Source organism: Vipera ursinii, assembly GCF_947247035.1.
Source record: "Vipera ursinii genome assembly, chromosome: 2".
Lineage (NCBI taxonomy): Eukaryota > Metazoa > Chordata > Lepidosauria > Squamata > Viperidae > Vipera > Vipera ursinii.
This window is the reverse complement of record NC_139513.1, coordinates 167,736,884-167,763,629: the sequence shown is the minus strand read 5'-3', so window position 1 is coordinate 167,763,629 and position 26,746 is coordinate 167,736,884. Positions and strand designations below refer to the sequence as shown.

General features: G+C 45.3%; 1 protein-coding gene across 6 annotated transcripts in view; it reads left to right on the top strand.

Annotated features, from left to right (window-relative positions):
* Positions 1 to 347: 347 nt before the first annotated feature.
* Positions 348 to 26,746, top strand: part of LOC310634273 (methyl-CpG-binding domain protein 1-like) — an 86,292-nt gene continuing 59,893 nt past the window's right edge. For 3 of the 6 annotated variants that reach the window (XM_083352487.1, XM_083352483.1, XM_083352488.1), the window contains exons 1-2: positions 348 to 524; positions 25,302 to 25,448. In XM_083352487.1, the coding sequence (XP_083208613.1) occupies positions 25,312 to 25,448 (137 nt within the window). In that variant the 5' untranslated portion in view covers positions 348 to 524; positions 25,302 to 25,311. Of the gene's footprint in view, positions 529 to 24,960; positions 25,449 to 26,746 lie in introns of those variants that run through there. The other 3 variants (XM_083352486.1, XM_083352485.1, XM_083352484.1) reach the window with 3 other exon arrangements.

The window sequence follows — 26,746 nt, the reverse complement described above, 5'->3', positions numbered from 1 at the left end:
CCAATTCTCGTGGGGCACGGTGAGGACTCTTCCCTGGAAGCGCCACCCCCGATCCCGATATTTTGGTTTACACGTGGAGCCCGGAAAAGGGGTGTGATAAGGTGACACGGAGATGTGCAAGGCGGGCTGCCGCGTTGCCTTTTGGATCGCGCGCCGTCCACAGCAAACAGGATTCCGTCGCTTCGCCAAGCAAGCTGCGCTTCTACTACCTCGGAGCCCAGTTCCCCCCCTCCCCCCCCATCCACGCTCCATTCTTTCCGCCCCTCTTGATCACGTGCAACGGAAGGCCGTTCCCCCTCTAGCCCAGCTGCCGCGGCCTTAGACGTCACTTCCGCTTCCGGGTCTTCTGCGGACGGTTGTTTCTGTTGGCGTGGGTTTTTTTGTTTTTTTTTTTTTACCCCTTCCTCCTCGTCCGTTTGGCGAGGTAGGAAAGGGGCAGCGGTGCGTCGCGGACGACGGAGCTCCTTGCCCGGAGTTCGCCTACATCCCTGCCATTCCTAGGGCAAAGGGCGAAAAAAATAGAGGTCGGTGAGTGGGGCTGCCGTTGGGCCTTTTAAGAGGCGGGCGGGCTCAGGAAAGAAAGCGGGGCAGAGCTGGGGCTCTAGATGGCTCCGGGTAGAGAGGCGTCTGTTACGCACTTGAACATGTTATATGCCCGGGTTGCCTTGGGAGGCCGTTGATAGATAGCCTTGATCGGCTGCTCTGCTCGAGATGGAGCCCTAGGGCAGGCGTAGGCAACCTCGGCTCTTTTATGACTCATGGACTTCAACTCCCAGAATTCCTGGCTCAGGAATTCTGGGAGTTGAAGTCCATGAGTCATAAAAGAGCCGAGGTTGCCTACGCCTGCCCTAGGGCTTTTCGTCCAGGATATTTTATTTATTTATTTAATCCCATTTATATCCCGCCCTTCTCCGAAGACTCAGGGCGGCTTACAAGCTTAGCAGTAGCCTTCATTCTATGTATATGCCTGCTTATTACGGCTTTCACACACACACCCCAAGCGGCATTATTACAAAGTCAGCTTAATTGCCCCCAACAATCTGGGTCCTCATTTTACCTACCTCGGAAGGATGGAAGGCTGAGTCAACCTTGAGCCTGGTGGGATGCGAACCTGCGCTAATTGCAGGCAGCTGGTGTTACTTAAGGAGGCATTAGCCCACTGCTCCACCAAGGCCCTTGATGGCGCTGCTGAAACTGTTGTTCCCAAAACTGGGCCTTAGCTTGGTGTCGAAGCCAATTGAACACCAAACGCGAGATGTGAAACAAAAGGACTTTTCTTTTGGTACCAAGATATAAGTGTCCCCGGCTTTGAAAGCTACCAAGGCCCTAATTACTGTTTTACGGCAGTTTTTATAATCGAAGGTGATTCGCACTACACCCCTTTGCCCTCCCCCCCAATAATGCATGGATAATATATAATGTTGGTTGGTTACCTGGATTGCAGCCCCCTAAAGCTTTCTCGCTTGCTACGCAAAATAGCTAAATTTCACCGTCACCTACTGCCCACCTCAGGTCATGGCTACCTTGCAAAGCTTCTAGTTTTCTGTGCCAGCTATGTGATTTTGGGTTTTCTTGTAAGTGAGCTTATTCAAAGTGGTTTCTGAGAGAGGAACCTGTGAATCTGTCTCCCTTCATTGCTCCGGTAGCCCCCCTCCCTCACCCCACATCCCCGCAGCCCCCCTCGCAATGCTATCAACTGTTAGCAAGCTTGTACTGCAAGTCCCCTAGTGAGCAGAAAGAAAAAGTTGTTTAATTGTCCCAGAGTAAATGTTTCTCTCACAATTCATCTTCCCCACTCTCATGTCCATCACACCCACACCTGGGTCCTATCTCCACATATGACCCTTCTTCTGATCCCCAGGGCCTCATCTGCACATATATTCTTTCATCTGACCCTTCAAAACCAAGAGGTGCGCCACATCCGAGGTGTTGAGAAATGTGGCCACCTTAAGGCTGGTGCGGGTTGGAAAACGGTGCCGTGCCGATTTTTATACAGGTGGTCCTCGACTTCCAACAGTTTGCTTACTGACCGTTTGAAGTTACAATGGCACTGAAAAAAAGTGACTTATGACCATTTTTTCCACACTTATGACTGTTGCAGCATCCCCCATGGTCACGTGATATGCATTTGGATACTTGACAACTGGCTCACACTTACCACGATTGCAGTGTCCCGGGGTCCACGTGATCCCCTTTTGCGATCTTCCGACAAGCAAAGTCAGTGGGGAAACCAGATTCACTTAACAACCATGTTACTAATTTAACAACTGCAGTATCCACTTAACAAACGTGGGAAGAAAAGTTGTAAAATGGGGAAAACTCACTTAACAAATTTCTCTCTTAGCAACCTAAACTTTGGGCTCAATTGTGATTGTAAGTTGAGGACTGCCTGTATGTTCTCCTGCTGTTCTGCTGTTTAATTTGCGAGCTGTAGGACGCTGAGCTTGTCAATCAGATGGTCGGCAGTTTGGCGGGTCGAATCCCGAGTGCCGCGTAACAGAGTGAGCGCCTGTTACTCGTCCCAGCTTCTGCCAACCTAGCAGTTCGAAAGCACGTAAAAATGCAAGTAGAAAAATAGGGACCACTCCGGTGGGAAGGTAACAGCGTTCCGTGCGCCTTTGGCGTCTAGTCATGCCGGCCACATGACCACGGAGACGTCCTCAGACAAGCGCTGGCTCTTCGGCTTTGAAACGGAGATGAGCACCGGCCCCTAGAGTCGGAAACGACTAGCACGCATGTGCGGGGGAACCTTTACCTTTACCTTTTAATCCGTCCAATGTGAGTTAACTACCTTCAGAAGTGGCACTGTGTTGTCTTAAAAATGTGTGTGTGTGTATCAACTTCACCTTGGGTAAAAACTCTTCATGGGTCCTCATGATTTTTAGGTGAAACCAATATGAAATGAAGGTCATAGTGCTACATTCTCAGAGCTATAATTTTGCACTTTGGCAGCATCACAACTATCCAAAAGTAATGCCTAGGTTTGTTTTTTTTAAGTGGAATACTATACTCCTGAAATTACCGTGAAATTCATAGATGCAGTCAGTTTGCATGGAATGAACTATACAATCAGAAATTGTTAATGTCATAGTGAAAAACCTTGTATCTGAAACACTGATTCTAATGCATTTTTAATTGTGGCCCACCATCAGATCTCAGATTTAATGTTTATGTCCTATCTTTGTGTCTTAAACCATTATTTGTACACTGAATAATAGCAGAAGGCTCCTGATAGAGCACAGTACCTTAATATGGCTCCATACTGCTCCTTTGTCTCTGTTTACTAGAACTGATAGTGAAATACTTGGTTTTGTTTGTGTTTTAACTGTAGCTTCCTATTGAATCCTAATCATTTAATTATTTTACTGCTTCCCAGTTAGACAGCAACAGCCAGAATGTAAGAATGGGAATACCTCCTTTTAATTTGACAATGTTTCTCGATTATTATAAAATATAGAAAGATTGCATCAAGAGTGTTTTTGTAACTTACATTTGATTTTTATGAGTATCCATGATATTGTATCAAGGTTGAAGTCAGAACAGCATAAATTGTTGTATAGCAATTCTGTAGCAGAGAGAATGGATAATATTAAGGTTTTCCTTTTTATTTAGTATTAATATTGTTAAAATGCATTTCTTCCCTGGATACGAATACTTGGGATTTTTATGGGGCTTAGTGGTATGTATATGTGGATTACGTGATTTTTAATTGATAATTGTGAAACAACTGGTGTCTGCATCGCTGGACCATATTTATATTGCTTCATATTTATACTGCAAGTCCTTATTAAACAACAGTAATTGGGACTGGAATTTCTATTACTAAGTGACATGGTCATAAAATGCAACATCATGGGACCGCATAGCAGTAGTAATTCTGGCTCTTTTGATTCTTATTGTTAAGTGAATTCCATGCTGTTATTAAGCATGACATCACATGATCATCATTTGCAATCTGCTGCTGTGTTTTCCATTGATTTTGCTTGTCAGAAACCTCCAGTGAAGGTCGCTGGTGGTGATCATGTAACTTGCAAGATGTTTGAGGACCGGTCATATGTACCATTCATTCAGTGTTGTCATAAGTTTGGTCATTGAACTACTGAGTGGTTGCTAAGCAAGGACCAACTGCTATATGAATCTGACTTTCATTTCCTAAAAGAAAAAAAAAGAATACCTTTACAGTAACGCTCAGGATCTAATTGTAGGGGAATGATATAATACTTAGTGGCAAAGGAATCGCTAGCCTGATTTTGAAATGATACTGGTGTTGTTATTGGCCATACCACAGTTTTAAGGCAACTTCCATCCATGAGTCAAACTAATTAAGGAGCTTCTTTGGTAGTAGTCCATGCTACTGCTAATTGTTAAAACAGTTAAATCTAGTATTATATTTTCTGTAGAGAAAGTTCCTTCAACTTTATGCCTATGTGCACGCTCCTGTTTATAGTGGAAATTAGAGCAGTGAGGAAACCAGATATAAGGTAATGCTTGGAAATTTCTTAATATTTAAATAACATTTAAAGTTTGTGTCAGGAATTATTTGCTTGACATTATTTGAATTGTGATGTTTGTATTCTAGGAAAAGTATTAAAGCTTTAGGAAGGTAAACCTATTTTCAGCATAGAATACATTTTCCTAAATTGTCTTGTTCAGCCAGCAGAGAAGTGGCAAAATCCTAGTCTTTTAGTTGCATGCTCTGTTTTAGTGATTGGCTTCGCTTTAAAGATTTTCCTCAGAACTTCAATTGTTGTTCCAAAGTTGGGCATCCAAGTTAATGTGGAGTTGGAAAGAACCTAGTCTTTGAATTTGAGAAGCACCCAATACCTTTGCAAAATGGCCTTTTTGTTCCCCAATAATATGAACTACAAGGACTTCAAGCAAGGCAAAAACAAAAAGTATTAAGGGAGTGGAGGTCTAGTCCAACGATAGGCAACCTTGGCTCTTTTATGACTCGAGTTTTGACTTCGCAACTAACAACAACAACAACAACAAAATTACAAATCTATAATCATTATTTTTGTTCAAACTATAGTCCATCCCCCCAACAGTCTGAGGGACTGGCCTCTTTTTAAAAAGTTTGAGGACCCCTGCCATAGGCATTTCAGCTATGAGCTCTACCTACTTTACTTAATATTTAAAAATGTTTTAAAAGTTCCAATTTTAAACAGCTTTAAATAAATAAGAGGCTGATATTGCTGCTAAACAAAGCACCAACCTCCCAATGTTTATTTTTATTTTCAAGAATGTTCCGGAATCTAGCATAATACTTTGGAGGTGTTCTTAAAAAAAACCCTGCAGTCCACTCTTTGCCTGTGAATGTGCTTATTGCCTACCTATAGTTTACCTTGGCTGATCTCTGAAGCTAAATGAGATCATATCTAGTTACTACTTAGATAATGGGATAGGCTGTTGCAGTTCTGTTGGCTATACTGGAAACCCAGAAGAACATTCTGAAAGGGAATGGTGACTTCTGCAGTCATCAGAAATCAGCTCTAGTTTGAAAGTGTCGTAACGGGTACATATCTAAAAGTATGAAAATTTGTTTCCTAATAAAAGTAAGCGTCTCACTTGTCTCTGTGTTTTATGAGCATCTTAGATTTTTTAAATATTATTCAAAGACAGCTTAGTTGTAACTTCGTGATCTCATGGTATGTAGATTTTTCCCCCACTTCTCTGCTCCATACATTTTACAAGCTCTCTTTGGGGAAAAAAGTGAATGCAGAAATAAAAAAATAATAATTTCCAGTGCTTTTTATAAATCTGAGAACTTCCTGTGCCAAGTCATGTACTAATTCAGAAAATATTAAAGATTTAAGTGTTTTATTCACATGCTTGTAATCTGTTTTCAGTGGATAGTTTGCATTTTCTTTTTTGTATAAATGTCTATCAAATGATTATTTTATAGACTTTTACACCGCTTATTGTGATTTCTTCTAATAACAACAACAATAATAATAGAGTTGGAAGGGATCTTGGAGGTCATCTGGTCCAACCCCTTGCTCAGGCTGGAAACCTTATACCATTTTAGACAAATGGCTGGCCAGTCTCTTCTTAAAAACTTCCAGTTTTGGAGCATTCACAATTTCTGGAGGCAGGTTGATCCACTGATTAATTGTTCTAACTATCAGGAAGTTTCTCCTTAGTTCTAGGTTGCTTCTCTCTTTGGTTAGTTTCCTTCAGGCGCTTTGGAGAATAGCTTGACTCCCTCTTCTTTGTGGCAACCCCTGAGATATTGGAACACTACTATCATGTCCCCCCTCATCCTTCTCTTCATTATACTAGACATACCCAATTCCAGCAACCGTATGTTTTAGCCCCCAGTCCCCTAATCATCTTTATTGCTCTTGTCTGTACTCTTTCTAGAGCAGGGGTGTCAAACTCAATTTCATTGAGGGCCGCATCAGCATTGCGGTTGCCCTCAGGGGGCCGGGTGGGTATGGCCAGGGTGGGCGTGGCCTACTGGGTGGGCATGGGTAGAGTGCATATGGCCTACTGGGTGGGCGTAGCCAGCTCTACATCATTGGCATCAAGGGTGCCTATGGGGGCCTGGGCAGGAGTGGGACAGATCTGAGGGTCTCTGGCAGAAGGAGGGTCTCTGGGCGAGGGCCAAGGCAGCAGGGGCCATTCCCTCACTGTTTCCAGGATGGCTTCGCGGGCCACATGAAAGCCCTTCATGGGCTGGATCTGGCCCCCGGGCCTTGTGTTTGACATGTCTGTTCTAGAGTCTCAATATCTTTTTTGCATTGTGGTGACCAAAACTGGATGCATTATTCCAAGTGTGGCCTTACCAAGGCATTGTAAAGTAGTATTAACCCTCCACATGATCTTGATTCTATCCCTCTTTTAATGCAGCCTTGCACTGTGTTGGGCTCTGAAATTCCTCTCACAGTTACTACTATTAAGCAAGTTTCCGCCTATACTTTACCTGTGTATTTGGTTTTTCTATATATAGTTTGGTTTGACAAAATGTTTGTATTACTGGTAAAGCAAAGGCAAATTATGGGAAACTTGAGAGAGAATCTTTTGAAATCAGTGAGCAGGAATGAAAGAATCGAATTATCCTGCTGTCCCGTTAATAGGAGCATATTAAAGGTAATAACCTAATTTACTTGTATATATTATATTGTAGTAACCAAGTGAGGATAGTCTCAACATATGGGCCCTATCTAACAAAATGAAATTCAGTGGTGAGAAAAACAAGGTTCTACATTGAGGCAAGAAAAACCAAATGTATAGAGTAGGTGGATCTTGTGAATAATCACTTAACTCTGAGCCAGCAGTGTGCTGGAGCTGCCAAAAAAAAAGCCAATGCAGCAGTCCTAGGCTGCATTAAGAGAAGGGTAGAATCACACACACACACTGCTAGAGAGAGGTTTCCTGAAGAGGGGCTCCAGCACAAATCTGAAAGCTTGGAAGACTAAACCTGTAGTCCCAGTGACTGACCCTGATTGCATAGAATCAAGATCACATGAAGTGTTAGTAACACTTTATAATGCCTTGGTAAGAACACAGTTGGAATATTGGTTTGGTCGCCATGATATAAAAAAGATGTTGAGATTCTAGTACAGGGGTGTCAAACTGCTAGCCTGTGGGCCAGTTGCATCCTGCTGAAACCGCGCCCACCCTATTGCTGGCAATGGAAAAAAAGTCGTAATACATGTTGCGACAGGTAACGTGACATTGTGAGTTTGACACCCTGGTTCTAGGAGGAGTGCAGAGAAAAGCAATAAAGATGATTGGGGACTGGAGGCTAAAACATAGAAAGAATGGTTGCAGGAATTGGGTATGTCTAGTTTAATGAAAAGAAGGACTGGGGTGACATGATAGCAGTGTTCCAACATCTCAGGGGTTACCACAAAGAAGAGGGAGTCAAGCAGTCTTCTCCCCAAACAAGAACTGTTAAATGGATTTCATCAGAGCAACAATTAACACAAGGCAGGAGTGGCAATCAAGGATAAGGAAAGTAAAGATAAGGAAAGCAAAGGAGAGTTGAAATAAGGTCATAAGCACAGTTGTGGCTTCACTTAATGGCTGAATGGCTGGTCTCAATTGGGGTTCTTAAGCAAGGATTCCTTGTAATAAGCTGTGACTAGATGAAAAGAAATACGATCACAATTGAGCCAAAATTTTCTATTGCTAAACAACAGAAGAACATTGCAGCATTCCTCTCCCCCTGAAAGACTCCCAAGGCTGAGCTGCAGTTTGTTTGGTGTGCTTTGAAGTACAAAATCCTTTGAAGTCATAAATATAAGTTGGTTGCCAACATCACGTGACCATGGGGATGTGGCAACAGTCGTGTGAAAACCAGTCATAAGTCACTTTTTTCAGTGCTGTCGTAACTTCAAATGGTCACTAAATGAATTGTTGTAAATGGAGGACTGTCTGTAATTGTTCAACCGATATATTTTACTGTTGGTCAGATTTCATGTTGAATATTGCATATAATTCTGGGCACTGTGTTTTAGAATGAATGCAATAACCATTATGTATATTAGACAATACTATTAAATATTATCAAGGCTATGCCCAAATTTTATTTGGTCTGTATACATGATACGGTTGGTGGTCTGTTGGAGCATTGCTACCATATACAGGGAGTGCAGAATTATTAGGCAAGTTGTATTTTTGAGGATTAATTTTATTATTGAACAACAACCATGTTCTCAATGAACCCAAAAAACTCATTAATATCAAAGCTGAATATTTTTGGAAGTAGTTTTTAGTTTGTTTTTAGTTATAACTATTTTAGGGGGATATCTGTGTGTGCAGGTGACTATTACTGTGCATAATTATTAGGCAACTTAACAAAAAACAAATATATACCCATTTCAATTATTTATTTTTACCAGTGAAACCAATATAACATCTCAACATTCACAAATATACATTTCTGACATTCAAAAACATAACAAAAACAAATCAGTGACCAATATAGCCACCTTTCTTTGCAAGGACACTCAAAAGCCTGCCATCCATGGATTCTGTCAGTGTTTTGATCTGTTCACCATCAACATTGCGTGCAGCAGCAACCACAGCCTCCCAGACACTGTTCAGAGAGGTGTACTGTTTTCCCTCCTTGTAAATCTCACATTTGATGATGGACCACAGGTTCTCAATGGGGTTCAGATCAGGTGAACAAGGAGGCCATGTCATTAGATTTCCTTCTTTTATACCCTTTCTTGCCAGCCACGCTGTGGAGTACTTGGACGCGTGTGATGGAGCATTGTCCTGCATGAAAATCATGTTTTTCTTGAAGGATGCAGACTTCTTCCTGTACCACTGCTTGAAGAAGGTGTCTTCCAGAAACTGGCAGTAGGACTGGGAGTTGAGCTTGACTCCATCCTCAACCCGAAAAGGCCCCACAAGCTCATCTTTGATGATACCAGCCCAAACCAGTACTCCACCTCCACCTTGCTGGCGTCTGAGTCGGACTGGAGCTCTCTGCCCTTTACCAATCCAGCCACGGGCCCATCCATCTGGCCCATCAAGACTCACTCTCATTTCATCAGTCCATAAAACCTTAGAAAAATCAGTCTTGAGATATTTCTTGGCCCAGTCTTGACGTTTCAGCTTGTGTGTCTTGTTCAGTGGTGGTCGTCTTTCAGCCTTTCTTACCTTGGCCATGTCTCTGAGTATTGCACACCTTGTGCTTTTGGGCACTCCAGTGATGTTGCAGCTCTGAAATATGGCCAAACTGGTGGCAAGTGGCATCTTGGCAGCTGCACGCTTGACTTTTCTCAGTTCATGGGCAGTTATTTTGCGCCTTGGTTTCTCCACACGCTTCTTGCGACCCTGTTGACTATTTTGAATGAAACGCTTGATTGTTCGATGATCACGCTTCAGAAGCTTTCCAATTTTAAGAGTGCTGCATCCCTCTGCAAGATATCTCACTATTTTTGACTTTTCTGAGCCTGTCAAGTCCTTCTTTTGACCCATTTTGCCAAAGGAAAGGAAGTTGCCTAATAATTATGCACACCTGATACAGGGTGTTGATGTCATTAGACCACACCCCTTCTCATTACAGAGATGCACATCACCTAATATGCTTAATTGGTAATAGGCTTTCGAGCCTATACAGCTTGGAGTAAGACAACATGCATAAAGAGGATGATGTGGTCAAAATACTCATTTGCCTAATAATTCTGCACTCCCTGTAGGAATATTCTGTGCATTTTTTTTCTCTTTCTGGTTTTTGTGCATTTTAGTTGTCAGGTTCCCACATTCAGAGATAGAACTAGAAATTACTTCTTTATTATATTCCAGGAAATGGTAATCAATCAAAGAAAATAGTTGAGTTTTTGAGGAAGCAGGTGTAATATAAATACGAAGAATGGACAATGTACCAAGTCGGATCTGATGACGTTTCATGTTCTTTTGCATCCCAAAACAGGAGACTTGAAATGCCTTTTATCTCTTTATTCTTGCTCTCCTGTTCAAATAAGTCTGTCAAATTAGGCTAGAATTTTCTAGCCACTATAGCCTGACAGGAATGTTTTATGGCCATTGAATGATAATCCTGTTGATTTCTACTAGGCGTGTATGCTGGTGTCAGAGCTGCACTCAGATTAATATAGTTAATCTCTTTTGTCAACTTCAATCACCAGTCAAGAATTTTCATGGAGAAATGATCACAAATCTGCTTTTTATCATTATGGAAGCAAGCCAAAAATCTTTGGAACAGTGTTTGGTGGAACTCAAGTGAGCACAGTGTAAAACAAGGGATGTCGATGATCAGGAAGAGCTCTCAGTAATACATTGCACATTGAAATTTAGCTCCTTTTAAGTGAGGCTGCTGATTATCTAATATACATTGATTGTGGTAGGACTGAGAAGGGATGAGAAATCTGCTGCTGCTTCATTTCTTTGGAAAATGCTCTGCTGCTTGAACCTATTCACTGGGCGGCTTCTCTGCAAAGTAAAGGATATTTAGGATTCAAACGGGACTCCTGCTTCCACCTAGGTTTTCCCAGGCTTTCTTCTTTCACTTCTGTCAGCTGTCCATAAATATTTAAAATGAAATGCTGGGTAAGCCGACTTGACCAGGGTGTGTTTAGGAGCAACAACACTCTTGACTCCGCCTGGGATGGAGAAGAAACTGTGATAAGTACGTAGATTCTGACAACTTGTTCAATGCACAGCTTTCTCTTTTTTAATGAACACTATGATTGTCTGTTTCTTTACATTGCATTGCATCTTTCTGATACAATAGTTACACATATTCCTTATGCTTAACATATTGAGACATCTAAGCTTTCATTAAAGATTTACCTCACTCTTGCCTTTAAATTTGGAGGCCTCTTCTAGTTTGGCGGCCTCTTTCCTCTGGTCTTAATAGATAGCCAGTCACACACCTAGAGATGAGTAAAGGAGTAAGTTCCAAGAATGACATCTTTCAAGAAAGAGGTCAGGAGCCCTAGCGTGGAAAAGGAAGTTTCCAAGAAGAGTTATGTTAAATGTCAGATGTGGTGGGAGCTGGAGATAACCAAGACCTAGGAGCAACAGTTATGGAAAATCTGATATGGTAAACAATTCCAACAAGCTTCCCAATATCAGGAATACCATGGAGGAGAAATGGAAAAGATAGCAGATACGGCTTACATGTTGGCTCTGAACTTGTGAGATATAGCCAAAACCAGACTTCAGGTTACAGCATAGAAAAGGGTCATGTTTGGTAAAAGCATTCATTGGATTTTTAGGGGTTGGCATAGATTTGCAGCTTCCAGACTCATCTTTAACTAGACTTTCAAGAACATCCATTGATCTTTCAGGTTTGGTCAACCTGAAATTCCACGGGTGGGTATGCCTAGATTAAATTCCTATTGTGGAATTAGAGTGAATATGTTTTAAATCAATTAATTAAAATAAAGTTGATTAAAACACTATTTGGGAAAAGCCATATTAATTGTTTAAACTGTAATTTTTCCCCCACTACCTTGGAAGATGATGATGTTTCAAATGAAACTGTATAAGCTGCTTGAGATAAAAGTCTGATGCAGGTTTCATTACATTGGATAAACATTAATTAATTTTCAATTTAAAATGTTCAGTGATGTTTCATACCAAGCAGATACAATTATGAAATTATAAGAAGGAACTAAGCTAGATTTAGTTTCCAACACAGGTAGTAGAATAACCAAACTCTTCCTGTTTATTTTGGATATTTCTTCAGCAAGCAAATATGTATAGATTGTTTTAAGAAAAATCAATCACATGTATTTTTACCAACTATTTAATTAAATATTTTTTTTAAAAAATGGGCAATTCAAGTCAGAACAATTGGATGATGATGGTGCATCATTGAAAAAGATAAACATATTTTCATGTTTTTTGTTACCAAATTGTTTTTCAGTTTTGAATAAATAACTTGAAAGAAAAATATTTTTCCACAGCAGCAGAAGAATCTATTGCTATTAAATACTAAATTTCTCCTTCATTTATTTCTGAATTTAGATGTTTACATGACTTTTTAAAGCATTTAAGGTGTGTCAAAAGTCAAGCCACGTAGACAAAGTCAGCCTGATAGACAATTTGTTACATAAACTTATCTTAAATGTTTGAATTGGTTGCCATTTCTAAATACTTCCTTACTTAGACGTCTTTTGAATATTTCTAAGTACAGTAACACTTTCCCTGAAAAAATTAGTAAAACTTACTGTGATTGGCCTTTGGGGCCTGACTTTCATCCTATATATCTTGAATGGACCAATAGTTCCCTTTACATTTATTATATAGTTGGTATTATATGGATTTAATTTAATTTAATTTAATTTAATAATTTGATTTCTATACCGCCCTTCTCCCAAAGGACTCAGGGCGGTGTACAGGGCAATACACAATAAAAATCGAATACAAAAATTAAAAAGCCATTAAACATAATGCCCATAAAATCAATACATATTAAAGTTAAAACTAGTTTTAAAAACCCAACCCCATCCCGTCAGACCAGGCCAGCTTGTTCGAAAAAGAATGTTTTGAGATCGCGCCGGAAGAAGCGAAGGTCGGGGGCCATCCGGAGCTCAACCGGTAAGCGGTTCCAAAGGTCTGGCGCGCCCACAGAGAACGCTCTCCCCCTGGGGGTCACCAATCGGCATTCTTTGATCGGCGGCACCCTGAGGAGGCCCTCTCTGTGGGAGCGCACTGGACGGAGGGAAGTTGACGCCGGCCGCAGGTGTTGCCGTAGGTAATCCGGACCCATGCCATGAAGGGCTTTGTAAGTCATAACTAACACCTTGAACCCCACCCGGAGAGCAACCGGTAGCCAATGCAGCTCGCGGAGCAAAGGTGTAACATGGGAGTATCGGGAAACTCCCAAGACAACTCGCGCGGCTGCATTCTGCACCAGTTGGAGTCTCCGGGTGGACCTCAAGGGCAGCCCCATGTAGAGAGCATTACAGTAGTCTAGACGAGAGGTCACGAGCGCATGAGTGACTGTGCGCAAGGCATCCCGGTATAGATAGGGCCGCAACTGGCGCACCAGGCGAACCTGGGCAAAGGCCCCCCTAGTCACAGCTCCAATATGCTCTTCCAAAGAGAGCTGTGAGTCTAGAAGGACCCCCAAGTTGCGGGCCCTATCTACGGGGGGTAATAGCTCACCCTCCATGGCCAATGATGGAATGATCGGAATTTCCCGGGATGCCGGCACGAACAGCCACTCAGTCTTGTCAGGGTTGAGTCGAAGCCTGTTCCTCCCCATCCAGACCCGGACCGCCTCCAGGCAACGGGACATCACGTCGAGGGCATCACTGGGGTGGTTTGGGGTCGAAATAAAAAGCTGGGTATCATCAGCATATTGGTGATACCCAACTCCAAAACCACGAATGATCTCACCCAGCGGCTTCATATAGATGTTGAACAGGAGAGGCGAGAGAACCGATCCCTGAGGAACTCCACAAATGAGAGGTCTCAAGGTTGATCTCTGCCCTCCTGCCAACACCGACTGCGAACGTCCCAGAAGGTAGGAGAACCACTGGAGAGCTGTGCCTCCCACTCCTAACCCCCTGAGACGTCGCAGCAGGATACCATGGTCGATGGTATCAAAAGCCACTGTGAGGTCTAAAAGGACTAGGACAGAGGAACAACCCCTGTCCCGAGCCCGCCAGAGATCATTCACCAGCGCGACCAATGCCGTCTCCGTGCTGTACCCGGGCCTGAAACCCGATTGGTACGGGTCTAGGTAGTCAGCTTCATCCAAGAACAAAGGGAGCTGCTGCGCCACCACGCTCTCAACAACCTTCGCCAAAAAGCGAAGGTTGGAGACCGGACGATAGTTGTTTAAAATTGCTGGGTCCAAGGCAGGCTTCTTGAGGAGGGGTCTCACCACCGCCTCCTTCAAGGCGGCGGGAAAACTACCCTGACTCAAAGAAGCAGTAATCACTGCCTGGAGCCAGCCTCGAGTCCCATCCCGGGCTGCATTAGTCAGCCAGGAGGGGCACGGGTCCAACAAACATGTGGTGGAGCTTAGCTTCCCCATGATCTTGTCCACTTCTTCAGGAGTCACAGGGTCGAACTCTTACCAGATTAAATCGACAAGGCCGCCCGTATCCTCATCATCAGACTCTGCCCAGTCGGAGTCCAGACCGGTCCAGATCTGAGCGATTTTGTCCGACAGAAATCGACTAAACTCCTCGGCTCGACCCTGCAAGGGGTCCTCCCTCACCTCCCGATTAAGGAGAGAGCGAGTTACCCTAAACAGGGCGGCCGGGCGATTATCTGCGGACGCGATGAGAGTGGCGAAGTGGTTAGACCTCGCCACCCTCATCGCCGCGAGATAAGTTCTCGTAAACGACCTTAGTCGTAACCGGTCGGATTCGGATCGGCTGGATCTCCAACAGCTCTCTAGGCCCCGTCTCCGACGCTTCATCTCCCGGAGCTCCATGGAGAACCATGGAGCCCATTGGGATCTGCGCCGGGTCAAGGGCCGCATGGGTACAACTTGGTCGAGTGCCTCTGTGGCTGCCCTTTCCCAGGCTTCCACTAGGGCAGGGGTTGGCAACCTCAGCTCTTTTATGACTCGTGGACTTCAACTCCCAGAATTCCTGAGCCAGCTATGCTGGCTCAGGAATTCTGGGAGTTGAAGTCCACGAGTCATAAAAGAGCCGAGGTTGCCGACCCCTGCACTAGGGCATCGACCGAGCTGTGAGCAAAGGAGGCAGGTGGGGGCCCCAGCACCGTCTGGAACTGCTCAGGGTCCATCAGGCACCTGATGAACGATTGATTGCTAGATGCCCATGTCATAGCCTCTTTTTCTGCAGTTAAACACTGATCCTAATATTGAATATTGAGAATACTGGCAAGAAGGTTAGCTGAAGGCAGTATTTGTCATCAGTTCTCTTTTTCAAATTTATACTCAGTTCCAAATTTTAGCAGCATGAAAATTGTTTCTCTGAACTTCGTTCAAGGCCACAGGAGTAGGCTGTTCATTAGACTACTAGCTAAAGTTCATTTTCTCTTTAGCCCCAACTTGAGAACTTGAATCCTAAAAGTTCCATCTGTTTCTTTTTGATTGCTGCCATCAGAATAGAATAGAATAGTTTTTGATAACACCACAAATATTCTGCTAACTTTTTCCATCAGGAATGTAGTGGGAGAGTCAAATTCGATTTTTCACTTGGTTCTCTGTTGCAGTTGTTGCAGCACTGTGAGATATGGGAAGCAGGCATGGGAGCAGTTTGATTGATGTGAGAAGAGGCAGGAGAGCCCAAATGTGGGAGCTGTAGGAAAGGAATATTTCAAAAAGATTTTGTCTTAATTGGCTTGCAATATGCCTGTCTGGGAATTTACTTTTACAGTTTTTGAAATGATATTGTATGAGATGACTAAGCTGACCCTGAGGGGAAGAGATCAAAAGCATTTGAGCCCACAAGAATTCTAAGTCCAGCCCATCTTGAATTCCATTGACTTATGTACCGCCTATTTTCCTTAACTGTTAATAGTTCAGATTCTTGTAGAGAGCTTAAACTTGCAATAAATCTTTATACCCATTTGAACTGGGGACTAATATTAAACATGCCTTTCTGAAATCTGTGTAGTTCTCACTAATTGGCCAGTTTGCCAGTTGTGTGAGATTTGACGAAAATGCTTGTGAAAGGACTTTACCAGGTCTGTGACAGTCATCTTTGTGACTGAATCACTCTTTGTTGTTGTTGTTAAGAGACATACTGAGTGAAAACTGCATCTGTATGCTATTTCTTCTGGTTTTTCCTCATCATCCCTCTCAAGCAGAGAGTAGAGAGGCAACACAGCAAGGTAAGGAGCCAAGGATGCTTGGGTGGTGGTGATGGAATCCTGGAAGGCTTGGCGTATGCGAATGACTTTCCGTTCAGAGACTGAAAATCCTTATGGGATTTCAGCAGGGAGAACTTTCAGCCCTTGAGCACAGCCTCCCACAAACATGCTGAGGCACCCTGGACTCGTAATCTCAGATTCCATCTGCTTAAAGATATAGCTGGGAGAGCCGGAAATGTGATTGTTGAGCAAAGTAGTCATGTGTCTGCTCAGCAACCAAGATTTGCTCCCAATTTTGGCAGTGAGTCGAGGACTACCTATATCAGTGGTCCCCAACTTTTGTGGCTTGGTGGATAGGCCAGCTGAGGGCGGAGGGGAAAAGGGAACCGAACTGCGTGAGCAGCTGTCCAGGGCATGCGCAGCTAAACTCGCATGAGCAGTGGGCTAGCACACATGCGAGCGCAGCTTGACTTGTGCAAGTTGAGCTGCGTGCACATGCGCCAGCCCACTGCTCACATGGCCCGGTTGCAGATAGGCCATGGCCCAGTAGGGGGCTGTGGCCCAGAGGTTGGGAACCCCTGACCTCTATGACAATCAGCATATTTAGTTTTAGTTTAGTTTAGTTTTATTTAATTTATATACCGCCCTTCTCCCAAGGGACTCAGGGCGGTTCACAGGGCATATAAATTACGATACAAAAGTTAAAATATGATTAAACCAATGCCCAAATAAAAAACAATAATACAATAATAAAAACAACACTTTTAAAAGCCCATATTCCCCCATCAGGCCAGACCAGCTAGTTCGAATAAATGGGTCTTCAAGCCGCGACAGAAGGTTCGGAGGTCTGATGTCATCCGGAGCTCCACCGGCAGTTGATTCCATAGTGCCGGAGCGCCCACAGAGAAGGCCCTCCCCCTGGGGGCCACCAGTCGGCATATTAAGTCATGTTCCATTCAACTTCTTTAAAGCTAAAGCAGCAGTTCCACTAATAGTATATATTGAGCAACCACAGCTTGCATTTTATTTGTATTTTGCATTTTTCACACCTTTTTTTACCGACAAGTACAGACAGTTATTCATTTAAATATAGTCTATCTTTTATGAGCAACTGCTATGATTAGGTTTGCTTTGTATTCATCTGGACCAGGAATTTATTTCTTAAAATTTCTATATGGCAGAAATCTATATTCCCACTTTCACTTTCCAGTTTATTTTACACTCCTGTCTTTTGCATGAACATTTTATACATTGACCTTGTCTTTTTATTTATATGTTTATTTACCACAGTTTATATGTAACAGCGTTCCGTGTGCCTTTGGTGTCTAGTCATGCCGGCCACATGACCACGGAGACATCCTCGGACAAACGCTGGCTCTTCGGCTTTGAAACGGAGATGAGCACCGGCCCCTAGAGTCGGAAACGACTAGCACGCATGTGCGGGGGAACCTTTACCTTTACCTTTATATGTAACTGTATGTTGTGACTCAGGGCCAGCCTGTGGGTCCGACAGCCGGGTCCGATGTATCGGAGGACTCAGATGTGGGGGAGGAGGGAAACGAACCGGCTGATGATGATTTGGAGACTTTGCAGAGTCCTCAGCCGGGAACCTCTTCTCAGCTGTGTGAGCCCGAGAGTGCGGAGGATGATGACCCACAGCTGGCCCTGTTCAAGGACGCCCGACGCAGGAGGCAGACGAGCAGGGACAAACAAAGAAAGGCTATGGGACTCCTCGGGAGGAGGCACAGGGAGACCACGCCCTGAGCTCTCTATAAAAGAAGTGTTTGGGGAGGGGCTGGTTGCTGAAAGCAACTTTTCCGTTTGAGAAGTCAAGCTCTTGTATTCTTGTAACAGTGTAATTAAAACTTGGCAGAAGCCTTTTGGTCTTGGACGCTTTCCAGACTCTTCTTTTGATTAGGGGTGCGAGAAGAGGGCTGGTTCAGAACAGTTTGCTTTCAGCCACCCACCCCTTAATACTACGATGGAGCAGCTTCTTGCCGAGAATGCCCAGCTCAACCAGCAACTCACCTTGCTGGCCACTCAGGTGGCACAACTGCAGGCTCAGGTACATGCTGCCCCCCCACCCAGGAGGAAATGTCAGATAGCTATGCCGGATAAATTTGCTGGTAAACCAGAACTGTTTCCTGCCTTCCTGGGACAATGCCAGCTTTATATCAGCGTGAGAGCAGCTGATTTCCCCACTGACCGAGATAAGGTGGGATTCGTATTGAGCCTTCTGTCGGGAGATGCAGCTCGTTGGGGCACGCCTCTGTTGGCACAGCCTAGCCCTTTGTTGGATAACTTTGGGGGGTTTTGTGACCATATGCGCCTCATGTACGAGGACCCGATTAAGGCGCAGACGGCCACCCGACGCCTGAAAGCTTTGAGGCAGGGTCAGCGCCCTCTACAGGCCTATATCAGCGATTTCCGGCTGCTTAGCCAGGATTCCGCCTGGAATGAGGCTGCGCTCGTGGATGCCTTTCAGGATGGCTTGTCAGAGGAGATGTTGGATGAGCTGGCCCGCGTGGACATTCCCTCAGACCTGAATGGGCTGATCCATCTTTGTCTGCGGATCGATGCCCGGCTGCAGCAGCGTAAGAGTCGCCGTGCCACCCCACAGACCCCTGCCGCCCCTGTTGTGCGTGAGCCCCCAGTCCAGAGGGAGGAGCCAATGGAGCTGGGTGCCGCCAGGTCCCGTCTATCGGTGACGGAAATGGACAGACGACGATCGGAGGGGTTGTGTTTTTACTGTGGGGACCCTGGACATTTGGCTGCTTCTTGCCCGAAGAAGCGTCAGCGGGCGTCAGTGACCAAGCCTGCCCCGAGAAAGTCCCCTGCTTTGCTATCGGGAAACGGCCCGAGCCCGATCTAGACGGTGTGAAAGATCGGGCGACCAACAACATCCACACCGAGCGACGTTGTTCCGACGGTGCCTGTGAACCTCCACGGCATTTGATTTTGGAGGCACGTCTGATCCTTCCTGGCAAGCCAGAGGGGATTCCGGTCCATGCCTTAATTGACTCTGGGGCTACCACTAACTTTATGGATTCGGCCTTTGTGGCCAAATGGGCTGTTCCCCAGTGTCCAGTGGATCCGCCCATGCTTGTGGAGACCATCGATGGTCGAGTGCTCCTGTCCGGGCCTATCACGGCCACCACGCAACCCGTGTGTATGGCCATCAGTACCCATGTGGAGGCCATTCAGTTCTACGTCACTTCGGATCTGCACTTCCCCGTGGTCTTGGGACTGGCGTGGCTCCGGGCGCATGATCCACAGATCTATTGGTCTCAGAACTTGGTCACCTTCCCAAGTTTGCAGTGCGTGGACCACACCCGCCATATCTGTGCCGGCCAGGTGGAGGGTTCCCCAGGGGTTTCCTTGCCTCCCGAACTGTCCGACTTTGCTGACGTGTTCAGTGAGTCAGAGGCGGACCAATTACCCCCGCACAGGCCCTACGACTGCTCCATTGACCTAGTCCCTGATGCGCCTCTCCCAGTGGGGCGTTTGTACTCCATGTCGGAGCCCGAGTTGGCTGCATTGCGGGACTTCCTGACAAAGAACTTGGCTCGTGGTTTCATCCGGCCCTCGTCCTCGCCAGTGTCTGCGCCCGTGCTCTTCGTCAAAAAGAAGTCGGGCGAGTTACGGCTTTGCTGTGACTACCGGAAACTCAACGCTATCACGGTGCGTAACCGCTACCCGCTGCCCCTCATCCCCGAGCTCTTGGACCGACTCCGGGAGGCTAAGATCTTCACGAAACTGGACCTGCGTGGAGCTTACAACCTCGTCAGGGTTCGGCCGGGTGATGAGTGGAAGACGGCGTTTGGTACTCGCTATGGACATTTCGAGTACACGGTGATGCCGTTTGGCCTGACCAACGCCCCCGCTGTGTTTCAGCATTTTATGAATGACATCTTTCGGGATCTGTTGGACCAGTTTGTTGTGATTTACCTGGACGACATCCTGATTTACTCCCCGTCGCGTGAAGCGCATCATCAGCATCTCCGTCAGGTCCTGCAGCGCCTCCGGAAACATCGGCTGTTTGCCAAGTTGGAGAAGTGCCAGTTCTACCAGGTGACCATTGATTTCTTGGGTCACCGCATTTCTCCTGAGGGCATCGCCATGGAACCGAGTAAAGTTGAGTCGTTGCAGAGTTGGCAACCCCCGCGTCGCGTGAAGGATATTCAGCGACTTCTTGGATTTGCCAACTACTATCGGACATTCATCCCTGGCTTTGCTGCCTTGACAGCCCCCCTCACCCGGCTCCTGCAGAAGAAGACTCAGTTCCAGTGGAACGCCCCCGAACAACAGGCGTTCCAAGCTTTGAAGGACGCCTTCATGAAGGAGCCCATCTTGAAGCATCCTGACCCGCAACGGCCGTTTGTCGTGGAGGCGGACGCCTCCGACATTGCCATTGGGGCCGTGTTACTCCAGGCAGCGACGCCCAACGGTACCCTTTTCCCTTGCGCGTATCACTCACGGAAATTGAATCCCTCGGAGCGCAACTATACCATCTGGGAGAAGGAGCTGCTGGCCATCAAGGCGGCGTTCGAGGCTTGGAGGCATCATCTGGAGGGGGCGCGGCATCAAATCGAGGTCCGGACGGACCACAAGAATCTGGAAAGCCTGCAGACCGCTCGGAATTTGAACCAACGCCAGATCCGGTGGTCCCTCTTCTTTGCGAGGTTTGACTTCCGGGTGCGGTACATACCAAGCGGGCACAACCAGAGAGCGGATGCTCTGTCCAGGAAGCCCGAGTACACCCGAGTGGAAGACAAGCTTCCGCCCAGGACCGTGATCCCCGTCGAGTCTTTTGCTGCGGTGCGGGAGCCGGTGGATATACGGGCTCGGATCCGGGAGGCGCAGCAGCAGGAGGCGTGGGTGGCTCAGCGGAAGGAAGAGGTGGGGCCAGATTCGCCTTGGTCGGTCACGGATGGACTCCTGTATTATCGTGACCGGCTCTATGTTCCAGGAGGGCCACTCAGGGGACTCGTCCTCAGCCAATGTCATGATAACCCGGCTGCGGGGCATTTTGGCCTGTTCAAGACTCTGAACCTGGTCTCCCGTACATTCTGGTGGCCCCGAGTCCGACACAATGTCCAGTCTTATGTCACCTCCTGCGTCCCATGCAGGCAGGCCAAGTCAGCGACAGGGGCCCCGCCTGGTTTACTGCAGCCTTTGCCAACGCCCAAGAGACCCTGGGGGGCTGTGTCCATGGACTTTCTGACGGATCTACCCCCATCCTCCGGCTTCACGACAGTGTTTGTGGTGGTGGACATGTTGACCAAGATGGCGCACTTCATCCCCTGTCGCGGCTTACCGTCAGCTCGCGCCACTAGTCGCATGTTCATCCAACAGGTGTTCCGGCTGCACGGCCTTCCCGATAGAGTCGTCTCCGATAGGGGGGCCCAGTTTACAGCCCGCTTCTGGCAGGAGTTGATGCGGGCGTTGGTCATTAAGGTTTGCCTCTCGTCCGCGCATCATCCTCAGACCGACGGGGGTACCGAGAAGGTCATCGGCATTTTGGAGCAGTATCTGCGCTGCTACGTTAACCTGCAGCAGGACAATTGGGTGGACTATTTGGCCATAGCCGAGTTTGCCTTTAACAACTCGCAGCACACCTCCACGCAGATGACACCGTTCTTGGCCAATGTGGGTTATCACCCTCGGTTTTTCCCCCTTTCTCCCGTGGACTCACCGGAGCCGGCAGCGAACGAATTCATGGCGGAGTTGGTGCGACGGCAGCTGGAGAAGGCCAAGGCCGACTACAAGAGGTTCGCCGATCGGTCGAGAAGGGATACGCCTCCATTATCGGTGGGGGATCGGGTCTGGCTGTCCACCAGGAACCTACCATCCACTCGGCCGGCGAGGAAGCTGGACCACCGTTACCTTGGACCGTTCCCAGTCGAGGCCGTCATCAACCCGGTCGCCTATCGTTTAACTCTGCCACGTTCCCTGCGCGTGCACCCCGTCTTCCATCGGTCCTTGTTGGTCCCCGAACAACCGGCTTGTCCACTTCGCCAAGCGGAACCTCCCCCATCAGGACCTCGTGAAGGCGACAGCACCCCCGAGTACGAGGTCGCCAGCATCAGGGATTCCCGCTGGCTGAAAGGTCGCTTCCAGTACCTGATCGAGTGGAAAGGGTACGGGCCGGAGGACTTCACATGGGAAGACGCGACCGCCGTTCATGCCCCTGCGTTGGTGACTGCGTTTCACGAACAGTTCCCATCCCGACCGCATCCGGATCGGCAGACCCGGGGGAAGGGCCCTGCGGTGCGGGATAGTGTTGTGACTCAGGGCCAGCCTGTGGGTCCGACAGCCGGGTCCGATGTATCGGAGGACTCAGATGTGGGGGAGGAGGGAAACGAACCGGCTGATGATGATTTGGAGACTTTGCAGAGTCCTCAGCCGGGAACCTCTTCTCAGCTGTGTGAGCCCGAGAGTGCGGAGGATGATGACCCACAGCTGGCCCTGTTCAAGGACGCCCGACGCAGGAGGCAGACGAGCAGGGACAAACAAAGAAAGGCTATGGGACTCCTCGGGAGGAGGCACAGGGAGACCACGCCCTGAGCTCTCTATAAAAGAAGTGTTTGGGGAGGGGCTGGTTGCTGAAAGCAACTTTTCCGTTTGAGAAGTCAAGCTCTTGTATTCTTGTAACAGTGTAATTAAAACTTGGCAGAAGCCTTTTGGTCTTGGACGCTTTCCAGACTCTTCTTTTGATTAGGGGTGCGAGAAGAGGGCTGGTTCAGAACACTGTAGTCCAGATAGTACTCGGAACAGCTTACAATATATTGCAAACATTAAAATAAAATTGGCGATAAAGCAGACTATAAGTGCCTCGGGGGACAACTGGCAGTATCCAAAAGTATAATAGGAGAGTCCCCGACATCACATATATACTCCCAAGACACTGTGGGACAGCCAGAGTTTGATGAATTTCTGAAAATTGGGATAAATTCTTGCTGATCTTGCTTTCATATTAATTTCATATTAATTTTTCATATTAATTTCTTGGATACCTGATGCATCTATATAAAGTGATTTAAACAAATATAACCTGATATCTGGGGGTGCAGATCACTAACAATCTCAATTGGTCTCTCCACACGTCATCCTTAGTGAAGCATGCAAATCAGCGTCTGCATTTCCTGCGTCGGATGAGGAGAGCGTGTCTTTCTCCTTCTGTCCTGGCCACTTTTTACAGAGGCACAACTGAAAGCACTTTTAACCCACTGCATCACTGTCTGGTTTGGTGGCAGCAGGGCCTCAGATAGAAGGTCCATACAGAGGGTGGCAAGGACAGCCGGGAAGATCATAGGAAGCTCGCTCCCTGGTATTCTGGATGCTGCTTATAAGCGCGATCTACTTAGAGCTCAAAGCATTGTTAGAGACCCCACACACCCACTCTATGATCTGTTTCTGTTGCTCCCCTCTGGGAGGAGGTTTCGAAGTAGCTCTAGCAGGACTACCCGATTCTGTAATAGCTTTCTTCCCTATGCCATCCGTCTGGTAAACTCGCAAGATTCGTTTTTCTCGCCATGCACATGTATAGATATCCCGAACTAGACCGCGTTGTCTTTCTGTTTCATATAAGTGGGTATATGCTTAATTCTGTATTTATTTTTTGTCATATTTATGTAGTTTATATCAGAGGTGATAACCCTTTGAGAGCTGTATGCAATGAAATTTCATTTTAATGTATGCTGATTAGTGTACATTCAAAATGACAATAAAGTTCTTATTCTTATATAATGCAGGATCTCATCTGTGTAGGTGTTATTTGAGTCATTACTGGTAACTTGGTGTGCACATTAGTTTCCTTTGCATAGTTTAATTTAAAAGGTAGCCAGTAAAAGTCACTAGATACAAGATAGATAGATAGATAGATAGATAGATAGATAGATAGATAGATAGATAGATAGATAGATAAGTATATAGAAAGATAGATAGATAGATAGATAGATAGATAGATAGATAGATAGATAGATAGATAGATAGGTAGGTAGGTAGGTAGATAGTCCGTCCTATTTGTGCTCAGGAGGTGAACAGCACTCATCTTGCATCAGATGAAACTTCTCACCTTCCCAACAGAGACAAATCCGCTCTATCTATCTGGACAAATCTTGATCTTGATTGAGCACTATAGCATGTGTGTGTGTGTGTGTGTGTGTGTGTGTGTGTGTGTGTACTGTTTCTGACTAATCTTATTAAAAGGAATACGTTTTGTGAGCTTCAGCTCACTTCATCAGATGCATAGAGCTCACATTGGGGTGATAAGAGGGAGAAAAGGGAAAGGAAGATTAGTTGGTTGTGCAGATGCAGGTTACATACAAGACAGGTTACAATTACCTTATCGATTAACAATTATGTATTTAAAAATGGTCTTTCTTGACACATTCTGAGATTGCCTGAAACCTTGCGCTGTATATCAGAGGTCCCCAACTTTTGGGGCATCAGGGACCGGTTCCGTGGAGAGAGGTTTTTCCGCGGACCGGAGAGTGCATGGTTTTGTGTGCTGCCTGCATCCCAGGGATGGGGCTTTGCTTGTTTGTGCGGACCGGTGGCTGGCATGCTGCGGACCGGTACCGGTCCACAGACCAGGCAGGGGTCTCAGGGACCCCTGCTGTATATGAGTTCAGTGATGTATTGCTTGATGGTGCAGTTGCAGCCCTGCTTTTTTAAAACAGTCACTAGAGATCCTGTATGATGTGTCCTGGGAGGTTGTTTTGGGGTCTTCCAATTTTCACAATTTTCCTAAATCTCTTCCAGTTCTGCATCACTGAATACTTTATTGCTGGTAATGAATCTTCTGATTTTGCTGCTGCTGCTTCTTCTGCTGCTGCTGCTGTTGCTTCTCCTCCTCCTCCTCCCTCTTCTTCCTCCTCCCACCCTATAATTTGCAAATCCATCTATCTTCCCCCCCCTTCTCCTCCATCTTCTTTCTGCTGCTTCTCCTCTCCCTATAATTTGCATATCTGTATATCCTTCCTCCTCCTGTAATTTGCAGATTTGTAAATTTTTGTTGTAAGTTCTCCTTCAACGCCATTGTTGTGATCCTTCAATATCTCTTATCATTTTAGGGCCTTTTCAATGGTTTTTTCCATCCCAGCAGAAAACATGACAGACGGCTGGGTAGATTGTCCCTCCTTGGGCCCTGGCTGGAAACGTCGTGAAGTCTTGCGGAAAAGCGGAACAAGAAGTGGACATTCAGACACCTATTATATAAGGTAATTCTGTTTTGGGATCATATTGGGAAAAGGATAGTGATACAAGTTTCTTATCCCTAGGCAAAAGCGTTTCAATCTTTTCCAAAGCATTTATTTGGTAAACTTTGAGGGTAAGAAGCATTCTGCAGTTTCACGGTTGCTCAATTTATTCAGGGCAACAACAATTGCCATCTGGCCTGTTTCCAAACATTTGTTTACTCCATTCAGAGACACACCGTTGTCATTTGTCACTATGAATTGTTGCTCTTTTCTACTTCATCTCAGGTTGTCATATATGTGAGAGTTCCATAAATTCTACAAACAGTTAATTGGAACAAAGACAGTTGCATCAGCAAACTTAAACTCCTGTATCTTTTTTTTACTTAGGATGTAGTGGATTGTACCTTGATAATTATTATTCTATCTTCTTTCCCTACTCTGTATGACAGATATGCTTACCTAGAGAATTGTTGTAATGATTATTGAGAGATTGCATGTAAATGTTCCGTAGAAGTTCCATTATAATTATTATATGCCGTATCTGCAAAGAACGCCAGGCGTGTTAAAAGACAAAAGCATACCACAATTTTTAAAAAGAATTTTATTAAAAGAATTTAATTGAAACAATAAAGGTTAATGCAAACCAAAAGAAGAGTGGGGAAAAAGAGTAAAAAGTATAAAGAAAAAAAAGTAAATAGAAAGAAAAAAGAAAAGAATGTAGTAAAGAAGAAAATAACTCTACAGAAGTCACTTCCAACCTTTATTTCAAATATAAAAATCTATAAACAAATAAAGCATTGCCATGTCAGTTGTGCTCTTAGCAGCAGTTCATTAAATATTGCCAGAAATAACACATTTTTATTAATTTTGATCAAATAAAGCAACTTTATATTTCTTCCTTTTGTTTCTAACAATTGTAATTTTTAGTTCATTCAAACACTGTCACAGAACTTGGTTTACTTTGATTTTTTTTTACCCCAAGATTTACCCAAGCTTTAACAAACCCTTTTTTGTAAATCCAATGTAAAAGCATTGTCTAGGTTACTCACTTAGTTTATTATTTATAATTGCCTTTTGATTTTTTTTAACCGATTTCTTTTGTATGTCCAAACAAACATTTTTTCCATGTCATTCGTGTAGCCTGTCACTTGTAGATCTCCTTTCACTGCTAACCTAATCACTGTCTTCTCAGATAAAACTTTTTTCCAAAACATCTTTTCGACATATAATAGTTTATCCATAGAACCCAACATTGTTTTTGACATTGTTGATATTAAGTATCCTTCAGTATCCTCCAATATTATAATATATCTTTCTGT